We start from the raw sequence: 13498 nt of genomic DNA on the forward strand, positions 1-13498 counted from the left end.
GATTCAACTGTGTGTGAAGCTGAACTCACTGAACTTTTCAATCACACAAGCTATAATTTCCTTTTTTGCACATGCCTATTTGAGTTTGATTTTTGACCGCTTGAAACATAAAAGAATCCTGACTAATACAGTGAAATATAAAGCTCTGGTTATTGTCCAGCACAGAGTAGAGTTCATAAATGGGCATATTATTATTATTATCATTATTATGACTCTTGTCAGTAGCTCTACAGCTCACTCCACCTCTGCCTTTTCTACCTGTGTCTTTTCCTACCCCAGTACCGACAGACAGCTCAGCTTCTCCTTTCCTGCCACAGCCCTTATTGACTCATGGGTGATAATGGTATTTATCTCTGATTCCAATGGAATTTCACTTCTTCATCTCCCATACACCAGCAGAAAAGAAGCATACCACCCCAAAAGTGTTGGGGAGGGAGTTCTGAAACCTGTGTGCATGACAGCCACCATCTCCCAGTGTCTGGTCATGCCTCACCCAACCCCGTTTTTAGGACTCTTAGTTTTTTCTTTTACATTTTTATCTCAATGAAGAGTGAACATGAAGCACAGGCACCAAACAAAAAAGACTGACTCCTGTTTCATAATTTTGGTCACTGTTTTCTTCTACTTCTGTCAGTTCCAACAGTTACCAAGATTTCTCTGGGGAAGGGTCTGATCCCCAGCATGCAGTTCTCCACCAGCCATGCTGTGAGCTGATGGCTTTGGATTAGGGATCCAGTGCCAAGAGGGTCAGATGGATGGGGACCAATAAACTTGGGGGAGAGGGTGACAAAGGTATGGAGCACAGTGGGCTCTACTGGGGAATGGGAGTGCCCTCGCTGCCCCCAGGGTGACCCCATGATCCCCACATGGGGACCTGTGTCCTGGAGGCAGCAGAGGGCCAACTCAGGTCGGGCAGACCGGGGTTGTGCCTGGCCTCCTCCCTCCGCCGCAGCATGAAGTCTCAGTGTCGGCTGGACTCAGGCATAGAAGACGTTGGCATTGTCAGGAATCAGGAGCTCTGGCCAGGCATGGACAGAATAATGAAAGGCCTGCACAACCTCCATACTTCTCCCACAAGGGACCTAGGTCACCTTCTGCCATTCACCCTGGGGCCTGAACAACCTTGGTCTCTTCAGCCAGTGCTAAGCCATCTTCATACTCCTCTCATTGGGAACCTGGACAACTGCCTACTTGAAGCCTGTACAGCTCAGGTTCCCTCCCCACCATGAACCTGGGCAATTCCTGCCATTTCCCCTGAAGTCTGCACACTCTATTCTACAAGCTTGGATAACTCAGGCCACCCATCCCAAACAACTTCCTTCCTCCCCTCCCGCCCAGTTCCCAGCCACATTCATGCTGCTCTTACCATGAACTTGGATAACTTCTGCACATTTCCCACTTCCAGCTTGCACAACCTGGGGCCCTTGAAACCTGAATCTCATATATTCCTCCCTAATGTCCAGCCTACTTCAGGTCACATCCTCTAATATAGCAACCTCTTGCCTCTCCCTTTAAAAACTAGACAACCTCCTACACTGAGCAACCTCATGCTCCCCTACCTGAATTTCAATACCTTGTGGGCCTTCTCCCATGCCAAGTTCAGATAACTTCAGAGTCCTCATGCTGAGTCTGGACAAACTCATTTCCCCTCAGAGAGAAGCCCAGACCCCCTCCCAGTCTCACACCCCACCAGACTGACCCTGAATAACCTCGTGATCCTATGCATTTAAGCCCAACAACTTTCTACAGTCCCTCTCATTTAACCCTGGACTTCCTCATTTCCCCACAAAGCCAGGATAACCACATGAGCCATATAACTGAAAACAAATATTTTGCTGCCGCTTACCCCCAACCCCTGCTTCCTCTTATCCCCTGCTCTGTGCCTGTGCCACCTCATAGCTCAGCTGTCCCCCAGCCAAGCTGTCCCTGCTCACCCCTGTCCCCAGGAAGGACTTGGAAGAGCTGGTAGTCACGGGCCCAGGACTCGGCCACATTGTGCTTCTGCAAGGCTCTCTGCACCACACTGGGGGCCTTGTCCTGACTAGTGAGCTGGGAAAAGCAAGTGAAAGGTGAGGTGTGATGGTCTGACTCCCAAGGGAAGGGCTACCTCCAGCAGGTCCCTGGCCTAGTTCCTCACCAGGATGCTTCGATACAGGTTCCCATGGTCATTGTCGATGCTGACTCGGATGACTCGGGCCTCTGAGCCCTGCTGCCCCACAACAGGGATTCGAGGACAGCTCAGGGTTAAGGCCAGGGGCAGCTGTAGGCAATGGGGGGTGGAAGCTGAGCAGTGGCAGAGCAGTAAGCCCCTTCCTCATTAATGTATTCAGCACTTGCCCGTACACATCCAGAGCCAAGGGACACACAATTAGGGCACACACACACACAAGCCCACATGTATGCAATTCCATCACATACAGACCTTCATTCCTTGTTACACAAATTTACACAACTGATTAACACAAACCCATGTACACATACAAATCCTGTGTACACAGAACAGTGAGTACATACATATGCTCACAGTTGTTTTACACATACAAGTCCAGGTCCATGAACAGGGCTGCACATGGTCCTGTAGATGTGTGAGTATTCATGCCCACATTTCCCCTCTAGGAACGCAAATTCCTGGTGACACGCTTTTCTCAGAAAAGTGTGTGATTGCATCCCAGAGTGCCTGTTGGCAAGCGGACACATGGGTCTAGATCTGAGCACAAACCAGATGGAGGGATGATCCCTCAGTCAAGACCACAAAAATGTGCATGGTCCCTTGGACAGACACGCCAAGTGCTGAGTCAAGCATGAGTATAATCCCCTATGTACATGCCTGGCCTTAAAATCCCATACTACACACACACACACACAACACACGCAACACACATACAGAGCCCTAGGTGCCCACAGTTCCACAGGCAGTCCTGGTACCTTGGTACTGGGGCCCTGGGGCCCTGGAGAGGCTGGGGGACTTCCAGGAGGTGGGTCCCTCATTCTAGGACTGGATGGAGGAGACCCTGGAGATAGACTGGGAAAGACACAGAGCCTAAGGTGCTATAGCTACCTCGACCTCTGACCCTGTCATCTACAATTCCTTCACTAAGAGGGACACTCACCTGGAGGTGGGGGATGAGGGGTCCCCAGGACTCCCACCAGGGGATGAGCCTCTCTCTCTCGGGACAACTTCCTGAGGATGGGGACAAGGAATGAGGCTAAGGCCAGACTCAGCCCCAGGAGCAGCCTGCCCATCTCAGACCATATCACCTCACACATGACCCACCCCCCACCCTCCAGCCAAGACTCACGCACTGAGACGCTTGGTGAGGCTGATTCGTCGCCGTACACGTGGGGAGCTGGGACAGGAGGCGGATGGTGGCTCAATGACACGGGAGACACGGTAGCTGAGGGATCAAGGTACAGGTGGGGGGACATTTGGAAGATGAGGGTTAAAATCAGTTGGGATCTGGGTTTTGGGCATGTGGGAAAAAGCCAAGTGCTGGGCACCAAATGTAAGAGTCAGGAGTAATGAGATCATAAAGTAAGTAATAGGGGCTTATTAGGGATGAGTTGGGATGGCTTAGCTGACAGGTCACACAGGGATTTAGAGGATGGGACTAAAGAGTCAAATTGGATCAAGTATAGAATTCAAGGTCAGGAAATCACTGGGGTCATTAGTTAGGGTCATAGATTCAATAGAATGAAAGGAAAATTGGGATAGTTGAATTGGACGGTCAAATACATCAAAGTCAGGGTCAGTTACTCCAAATTGGGGATCAATGATTGGGCTCAGAGTGTCAGATGGTGGGGTCACAAATGGGTTACAGGTCAGGGTCAGAGGGTGGGAAGAGTACAGATGAGATGGTTGAATAGCCAGCTGTACATTAAAGGTTGAAGTCAGAAAGTTAGATGGAGTCAAATTTGAGGTCAGAGGTCATTTGGGGCCCCTAATTGAGCTGGAGATAATGCAAGGTCACAGTTTGGGGGTTAGGGCTCAAGAAGGGGATCTTAGGTGAATCCAGTGTGTGATCCAGGGTCAGTGAGATAGGGCTGGGCCAGGCCACAGGGTCACCTCTGTTCCTCACTGAGCTGGCGCTGGGCACGCAGAGCAGCTAGGACAGGTGGGCATGGGCTCAGGCAGTAGCTCCGACAACGCTTCTGTAGCTGCTGGATTCGGGCCAGGATCTCCCACTCCTGAGGGTATGGCTTCTGAGACCTCACCCCTGCCCTAACCCACCCTGGTCCCTCCCACACCCACCCCAGTGCCCACTCACCTTCCTCCTCTCTCAAAGTTGATGAGATCCCCCTGGGGGCAAACTTTATCTGAACTGGAGTCTCCAGGGTCAAGGAATGATTGGGGGTCAAGGTTAGGGGTTGGAATGTCAGAAGCCCCACTGCACTAAGGGGGCTGGGGTCAGGAGTGCAGGTAGGGTCTAGGGTGGGATGTCAGGAGGCCCACTGTGCTGAGGGCAAGTGGTGCTGGGTCAAGAGTCAGGAGTCACACCTCTAGTATGTCCGGCAGGGCTGTGTCGAGCATAACCAGGTCCGTGAGGAAGGTGCCAAGGTAGGGGACTGGGCCTGGGGGCAGTTTCTGTGGCACCCAGAGCTCCAGTCATTCTCAGCCATCCCTGACCCCATGAAGCTCCATCCCCTTCCATGAGAGTCCCACCCGTCCCCCACCCCAAACAACCATCACTCACTGAAGGCAGGCTTCCTGGGGGAGTATCCTCCTCTTGGGGTCCCTCAGTGGTCTCCTCCTGGGGACAGGGGAAGCCCTGAGCAACCCTGGGGTCTCTTGGACCTCTCCTTCAGGGAAGATACCTCAATACACACCCATTTTGCTTTTAGCCATCACAAACCAGTTGCAAAGGACATACTCAAAGGAAAGTGAATAAGGGGAGGGAGGGAGGGAGGGAGGGAGGAGATAAGCGGCAGAAGGCAAGCCCCAGTGGGTGACCAGAGGTAGGGCTTGTGGGTACCATGGTCCCCAGGGACAGCCTCAACACAGTTGAGAATCCTTGTCCCAGGCTTGATGGAACAGGCCCTCAGGCAGTCCCCTGGGAATGCCCTGACCCTTGCCTTCATAGAGTTGCTCTGCCTGGTGATTAATGATAGCATTGCTGGGGCAGTTATTATTGTCCTGTGTGTCTCCCTGTCTGGAGCCTGAGTCTCCCCAGGGTGGGAACTGTGTCTCTCTGGTTCATGGCCAAGACTCCTGGCAGGGTGCCTGCTATACAGTAGGTGCTTAATGCAGAGCTCCTTTTTCCTTGAGCTCATCCTTGAGATGATCCCTATGTGAGCTATTCATTCACTCAGATATATGTTGAGTGCCAGCTCTGAGCCAGGCACTGTTCTGAGCCCTGGGGAAGCAGCAGTGAGCAAAACAGACAAAGACGCTGGACTCATGGAGCAGACATTAGGAAGGGAGAGCAACGACCAGATGGAGCATGTAATTAAGGACACTTGGAGAAAAGAACAACAAAGGCGGGTGGAGATGCTGGGGAGGTGCATGGAGGGCATCTCCCAGGGGCACATTTGGGCACAGACCTGCAGGAGGTGAACGTGAAGAATGCTCTCTGCGCCCTGGGCTCACCCTAGACACTGGCACCTGGCCACATTTAGAACCGCCATCTTGCCCTGGCTGGTGTAGCTCAGTGGATTGAGCTCGGGCTGCGAACCAAGCATCGCAGGTTCGATTCCCAGTCAGGGCACATTCCTGGGTTGCAGGCCATGACCCCCAGCAACTGCACATTGATGCTTCTCTCTCTCTCCCTTCCCTCTCTAAAAATAAATAAATAAATAAATCTTAAAAATATATATATAAAAAAGAAAAAGAACCGCTGTCTTGCCTATAATAAGTCTGATCTGTGGGCACTCGCTTTTTAGTTTTGCTTATTAAAGTCAAGTCCCTTGCACAATTTTTTGTTCCACTCTTTGCTATGATTCTAGCCTTAAGCAACCTTTTTCTTGTAACTTCTGGTATTTGTTGACTGAATAAATAAGGCAGTTACCAAATGTGAGCTATGGTGAGGGCAGCAGAGGCAGTAAAAACGTGGGGCTGCCCACACACAAGGGCAAGGTCACTCCTGCAGTGTAGGGAAAGGACGCCCGATGTTAGGACAAGGACAACTCTGTGCCTTGCCCCGCCCCGGGGCCCCCTTCCCGGGCCTCTGTACCTGGGAAAGAATCTCTCTGCTGCTGAGATGGTTGTTCTCATCCGAGAAAATCTGCGAAAGTTTCCTGAAAGTGGATAACGGTTCCCTGCAGGGGACAGGAGAGGGGTCAGGGGTCGGTGGCTGGGAGGGTCAGGGCTGGGACTAGGTAGGGAGGAGGTCTCGCTCCAGCTCCTCTCCCCATTCTTGCTCACCTGCCCACCGCGCCCCAGCAGCTCTTGAGCCGATATATGGGGTTAGACTGCAGGGCGGACAGGATGGCGCGCAGGGAGGAGAAGTTCCGCAGTTCCCTGCAGCGCTAGGGGGCAGGGCGCGGGCGCTGGTCAGACCCCAAGCCAACCATGTATAAACCTCCTTCCATGATCTCCTGACTGCTGACCCCACACCTGACAAGCTACCGAGGCTGTGTTTCTCCTCCAGGAGCTCCTCCCTCCCCCAGTCTGCAGCCCCAGGCCCTCCCCCAGCTGCCTCACTTCCTCTGCTTCTGCTCTTGACTACTCGCGTCCCCATTCTTACTCCCCCCTGGGCACTACCCGCGCCCACAGCACCTCTCCTGGACCCAAAACCGGAACCCAAGTCTCGGGCCAGGTTCCCCTCTTTCTTGCCGCATCTCCACTCTCTTCAGGTTCCTGCTCCTCCTCTAACCACTCATTTTCGGGACTCCTGCCCCCTTCTCTGGGCTTTGGTTCCTCCTCCAATCCCATTCCCGCCCCGCCAACCACCATCCCTTCCTCTTACCCTAAGACCCACCCAGGGTCCCTTGGCCGCCCGACCCCAGCCTGGCACAGCTTTCTCCTAGACTTTCCCGTTGGCGCCCTCCATCTCAACGCTGTCCACATTGCCGGACTCCAGTCCTTATTTCTTCTGCTCACCCCTGTTCTCTCCCAACACCTCGCGGACCTCCATGTCCCGCCCCCAGGCCCCCTCCCCCACAACATGCACCTGGGCAATGCGGATCCACTTCTCCAGCCGCTGAGCCCTCTGAGGGGTGGCGAGGCCTGGCACCCCGAGCACGGAGCCCAGCACGCAGCCGGTCACCACGTTGAACTGGGTCACAGTGGCGCGCACAGTAGGGGCAGTGCCCGCGGCCCCTGGTCGGTCCCGCTGGGACCACACGGAGCCCAAGCACTCCCAGGGCCGCACCCGGGAGAAGAGCTCCTGATAGAGGGGTTGGAGGGTTGTGGGATTAGGATCTGGGCTGGGGGGACCTGCCCTGCATCCGCACCCCCTCCAGCATCCTCACCACGTCCATCAGAGTCAACTGCTCAGCCACTTTGTCTACACTGAAGTCCAGGAGCTCAGGGCCTTCTTGTACCAGCCCTTCCTCCTCTTCTAAGCAGCCTTCAGGGGAGTCTGGATCGAGGGTCCCAGCAGTTCCAGGAGGTCCTGAGGGAGCATTAGAGGGGGTTGGAAAGTGAATCCAGGACTGGCTGTGTGACCTAGGGCAAGTCCCTTAGCGCTTCTGAGCCTCATTTTCCTCATCTGTGAAATGGAGACCTCTCTGCTTGTTTGTGAGGGCCTCAGAGCAACAGTGACGTTCACAGGGCACCAAGCGTGGATTAAGTCTGAGATTCAGCACACTTACTAGTGAGCCAGGTCCCATTACCTCCTTCTACAGGTGGAGAAGCTGAGGCAGGAACAATCTGCCTTAAGTCACCTCAGTATTTACAGGGCAGGAATTCGAAGCCAGGTGCTCAAAGACTAGCACAGAAAACAGAGCTTTATGACTCTGGCCTGATAGGTCATTGGTTAAAACAGCATCTCCTGCCCAGGAAGGTTGGGGGCACACACAAGGATCATCCAATGAATGCATAAATAAATGGAACCACAAATTGATATTTGTCTCTCCCTCTCTCTAAAATAAACAGATTAAAAATAACAGTAAGACATTATTATATTAAAAAATAAAATAGCTTTATGACTTTGAGACTTTATTAGGATAAGATCTTCTACCCTTTTCTTTTCATGAGAGTTCGTATGACTTTGTGATTAAAGGAAAGTCATTGTCTGAAAATGCCAAGTTCAAATTCAAACTTGTGCACCAAGCTTGCTGTGCAAACTAAAACAAGCCTTTAAACTTCTCTGTGCCTTGTTTTCTTTATCCACATTTCATTTTTTAAAAATCAAACAAGCCCTGAATGGTGTAGCTCAGTGGATTGAGCGCCAGCCTGTGAACCAAAGGGTCACAGGTTTGATTCCCAGTCAGGGCACATGCCTGGGTTGAGGGTCAGGTACCCAGTGGGGGCCATGTGAGAGGCAACCACACATTGGTATCTCTCTCCCTCTATTTCTCCCTCCCTTCTCCTCTCTCTAAAAATAAATAAAATCTTTTAAAAATAAAAATCAAATGAGATCATGAATATCAAGCTGCTATAAAATATTCAAACATGAATGACGTTACCAGTAGTCTTTCAATGATGGCATCCATAGGGGTCACTTGAGAAGTTGGAATCTTGCTGCAAGGGGTGGTGGTCATACACTTTGATAAATTGTGCCACCCAGCCTCCAAATGTCCCTTTAAGACATCTGTGTCCTTGTTTCTTTTTGTTTTTGTTCCTTTTTAAAATTTATTCTATTTTTCTTTTTTTTGTCTTATTTATTTATTTCTTTTTTCATTCATTTGTGTCCTGAAAATCCTGTTTACAGTAATCAGCACCTAACACCCAAATGTCTTCCTCATAAACACTAATTATTTTGACTCCAGGAATTCAGGGACTGTGAAACTCCGAACTGTGTTTTGTTTGGAAATTCCAACAGGTGTTCAGCATTTTGGAAAATGATGTCACCAACATCTATGCCACTGCTTCTGTGTTGCCGGTGACCTCCCCTGCATTAGTAGGTGTTTGTGCCAGCCAGAGTCACCATGGTACTCTGACAAAATGTCACCATGTCTCCTAGTGAGGCATGCCTAAGCACCAACACAGCAATGTTTAGCATAGCACAGTTATTGTGTAAGTTGCTTTCATTTTATTTTCCTTTGTATTACAGCTACAGCATCTTATTATTTTAAAACTACCTGTTTAAATCTGCTTGATTATTTGTCTTTCATTTCAAATTAGGACAGGTGACACTGAAGAGTAATAGTTTCAAAGAGTGGCATTGGGAAAAAAATTACACCTATATCTAATCAAACCTTCAGGTCTTACAGTAAATATGGGGGGTAGAGGTACATATCACATGTGACCATGAGAAAGCAAGTGGGCAAATGAAGAAGAATGTGAGACATTGCTCAGGACAAATGAGCAATGTGAGACATTTAATGCCATTTTTCCCCTACTGGCATTAAACGAAAGGCAAAGGTGGAATGTTGCAGAATAAAAGGGACCCAGGAAAAAAACAGAATACCTTAAATGGATCTTTGTGTTTCAAAGGAACAACTGTAAAAAAAGACAATTTAGGGACCATAGGGGCATTTGACTACAGACTGGGTATTTTTGATATTAATAACTCTTGCTGATTTTGTTGGAAATGATTGTGGGCATGAAGGTTACATACTTTTTAAAGTCCTTGTCAATTAGAGAAGTAAACCAAATAAAGTATTGATGTGTGAAGTGATAGAAGTCTGGGATTTGCCTTCGAATCATCCTGGACTTTTTTTTTTTTTTTTTTGTCTAACTGATCATCATTGAAGGTGAGTGAGTGATGGATGTTTGAGTGTTCTTATACTATTCTACTTTTGTGTATGTCTGAAATTTTCTATAGTCAAAATTTACCCCAAAATAAAGATGTTAGGTTCCCAGAGCCTGGCACACAGTAGGTATTTAATAAATGTTCATTTTCTTCTCTGACCTCAAGAACTCATAGCTTAGGGCAACACTTTCAGGAGTTTTCTGTAATGGTGAAGGTATATCCTACCTGTGCTGTCTGATGTGCCTGCGGAGCTCTAGAAATGTGGCTAGTGCAACCGAAGAACTGAATTTATTTTATTTTATTTCTTTAAAGAATGTATTTACTTACTTTTAGAGAGGAGGAAGGGAGGGAGAAAGGGAGAGAAACATCAGTGTGTGAGAGATACATGGATCTGCCTGCAACCCAGGCATGTGCCCTGACCGGGAATCACACCACTGAGCCACACCAGCCAGGGCTGAATGTTTCTTTGTTCTTAAGGTTTTATTTTTTATTCTTAGACAGAGGGAAAGGGAGGAAGAGAGAGAGAGAAGTATCAATGTGTGGTTGCTTCTTATATACCCCCTGCTGGGCACCTGGCCTGCAACCCAGGCATGTGCCCTGACTGGGAATTGAACAGGAGACCCTTTGGTTCACAGGCTGCCACTCAATCCACTGAGCCACGGCTGAATGCTTATTTTTAACAGAATTAAGTTTACTTTCAATACCACCTGGGGCTAGTGGCTACTGCATTGGACTGTACAGTTCTAATGACTTGGAATCAGCTGGTGAAATCTTGAAGGCAGAGGAAGAAAGACAATAACTGTGAGGGAAGATGGAGGGATACAATATATTGAAGGATGAAGATTAGTGATATAGATGCTTTTGTGATAGGGATCAGATGGAACACAGATGGTGAAAGACGATCCTTTATAAACAGGACACAATTATTCAGTCAATGAATATGCATTGTTCCCGCCCCTGGGGACAGAACTAATGAGTGCTATGCAGAAATATAAGGCAGGCTAAAGGGACACAGAAAGGGAGAACATATGTGTTGGGAAGGGATCAGAGAAAGCATGTCTGAGGAGGTGACAACTGAACAATGACCTGAACGAAGTATGTGGATATTTTTCTCTGCCCCCAAAGCTCTCTACAACAGAAGTTGGCAGGTTTTTCTATAAACAATCAGACAAGCTCTGGCCTGGTGGCTCAGCTGGTCTAAGGTTTGACTCCTGGTCAGAGCACATGCCTCGGCTGCAGGTTTGGTTCCCGATCAGGGTCCCTGTGAGAGGCAGCCTCTTTCACATCAATGCCATTTCTCTCTCTCTAAAGTGAGCATGTCCTCAGGTGAGGATTAAAAAATGTTTTTAATAAAGTAACTTTTCAAAAGGCACAAGAAAAACGCAGGGCATCTGCACCCAATGACAGAGTATCTTTGCAGTTAGGATAGAGGGGGGAGGGAGGTGTTAGACAATTGCCAATATGTTAGACAAGGGGTCATTATCCCCATTCCACAGGTGAGAAAACTGAGGCTCAAACAGGATTAAGAAACTTGTGCAAGATCTGCAGCTCCCTGAGGGGAGGAGTTCCCTGGGTGAGGGAGCAAACAGGAAAGGCCCACTCAGCACTATCAGTTCCCTAAATGCCTCACCTGCAGAAGCCTGGGGCTGCTCCTCTTCTTCCTGCTCTTGCTCAGCCTCCTCTAGGAAATCTCCCAAAAGCTTCTCTGCTTCCAGGGCCTCGGCTCCAAACGGGGCAGCCCAACCCAGAAAGGTACAGACACTGCCCAGGTCCGAGTGGGCAGGGGGGTCCCAGAAGTCCTGAGGGTGGTCCCGTAGCCAGGAGCCCAGCACTGATACCACAGCCCTAGTCAGAACAGCAGGGTCTCAGAGGCTCCCTGGGAGTTCTGCAGCCCCCCACCCCCAACTTCAGGTCCAACCTTTGACCTCTAGGACCCCCTGCTGCTACTCCATGGGAAACCAACCTCAGGTTCTTGTTGAAGCTCAGATCTTGACCCTCTGTCTTCTTCATCTCTACCCTGGAAGGAGCCCCCCAACCAAGTGAAGAAGGGGCAGGGAAGGGGAGGGTTTAGGAGAAGGGTTCTGGATTTGAGGGATTTCCTGATTCTAGAAATGAGGGAAGGCCCAGGAGAGGGTCTGGGGTGGGAGCTTGGAGGTTTTGCCATGGGTACTGACCAGGGCGGCAGGGGTGGTGGTGGTGGTGGCAGGAGAAGGCCCAGAACGCGAGCAGTGGGCACAAAGGCCTGGTGGGTGGCCAGGAAGGCAGGCACGAAGCTTGGGTCCTGCTCATGATCTACAGACACCAACTCCCACACCAGCCGCTCCAGATGCGCAGCTCTCAGCACTCGCACCTTGCTTGTGCGGTAATGGAGGAAGGTGCTGGCATTGGGGCGGGGGACCTGTGAGGCAGGGAGCAGCACTGACCTGAGGAGTAGCCCCCAGCACTTCTTCTCTAATCACACCCATTGCTAGCAGAACTGTTGCATCTCATCCTGCCCATTTCTTTGAGTCTGGCCCCTGGATTTATTATTCTGCGCTACGCACAAATGACCTGGACACCATAGTCCTCCCAGTCCCCGCCCTCTGCCGCCACTCATTTCCCCACCACGCACACTCCCTAACCCCCTCCCCTCCCCCAGGCTGTTCTCAGCTCTCCAGCTACGCTTCACTGGTTGTCGGAGTCCTCGCCTTCCGCCCCACCAGCGCTCATCCAGCAGCTTCTAAAGACCACCCCTCCCGCTCCAGCTCCGCCCCATTCACCAGGCTTACCTAGCTCCTGCCGTCAGGTCCCACTCGCGAACCGGGCCCTGACCTGACTGCACTTCACTCACCTACTCCCCTTACCTGGACGCCCATCTTACCTGGCTACCCTAGCCCGCCTTCCCCCTCGAGCCCAGCTCCTGCCCTCACCTCCGCTCCCTCGACGACGACTCCCACCCTCCTAGCCTCTCTACTCCACCCCGCCCTCACCTGCAAGTCTTCTGCCCCCGCGCCCTCAATCCCCTTCACCTGGCTCTCCCCAGGACCTTCCCTCGGGCTCAGGCGCTGACTGTGCTGCCGCCGTAGGGAGACACTGTACAACCGCGCCGTCCTCAGTCTCCCCCCCATCCTCACCCCAGTCCGCAGCGGCGGCGCCTGGACCCGGAGGGCGCGGAAGTTCAGGGCGCCGCTGGGGTCGGGTCCCGGACCCTTGGCTCCCCTCTCCCACGGGGACTCAGGCCAGGCCTTCCCGGAGTAAGACTCGGGCTAGGGAAGTCCCCTCGACGATGCTCGTACCCTCCTCCCTGGTCCTGGGAGGATGGGCTGGCATTTGGGGAGGTCCCAGGGTCCGGTGTCACTGAGTCTGTTGCTGGCCCCCTCTCCTCCATCCCTAAGAGGAACCACTGAGTCGGAGGACAAGAGGCCCGAGGTAGGGAATCCCGGGCGAGTCTGAAGGGTCCAGTCTGCTGAGAGATAGGGTCTTGGGGGCGGGCACCTAGAGTTTCTGAACCTGGGGGTCTCCAGGTATGTGGGGTCCCAGGGCCTCCGGTCCCCTTACCAGGGCAAGCTCCTTCCCTGCTGTCCGCAGCATGGCCCGCGCCCGTCCTGCTCCGCGGCGAGGTTGAGTGAGGCGGAAGGGCTGCTGGCCGCGGGCAGTGTCGGGGCACTTCGGGCCCGCGGGGCGGGGCTGGCGGGCCGCGCGGGGGGGGGCGGGGGAAGGGGACC

General features: G+C 51.7%; 1 protein-coding gene across 1 annotated transcript; it reads right to left on the minus strand.

Annotated features, from left to right (window-relative positions):
- Positions 1 to 76: 76 nt before the first annotated feature.
- RGL3 (ral guanine nucleotide dissociation stimulator like 3) lies at positions 77 to 13161 on the minus strand. Its single transcript, XM_036034480.1, is given in 20 exon segments — positions 77 to 1018; positions 1935 to 2049; positions 2138 to 2260; positions 2926 to 3022; positions 3111 to 3181; positions 3302 to 3395; positions 4064 to 4182; positions 4262 to 4297; positions 4496 to 4582; positions 4692 to 4748; positions 6168 to 6252; positions 6359 to 6462; positions 7107 to 7322; positions 7408 to 7550; positions 11425 to 11639; positions 11758 to 11811; positions 11969 to 12192; positions 12803 to 12871; positions 12873 to 12928; positions 13035 to 13161. Coding segments are annotated over 20 exon segments (2133 nt in total). The 3' UTR covers positions 77 to 977.
- Between the last annotated feature and the right edge of the window lie 337 nt (positions 13162 to 13498).

The sequence above is a fragment of the Phyllostomus discolor genome, chromosome 8 (genome assembly GCF_004126475.2).
Source record: "Phyllostomus discolor isolate MPI-MPIP mPhyDis1 chromosome 8, mPhyDis1.pri.v3, whole genome shotgun sequence".
Classification (NCBI taxonomy): domain Eukaryota; kingdom Metazoa; phylum Chordata; class Mammalia; order Chiroptera; family Phyllostomidae; genus Phyllostomus; species Phyllostomus discolor.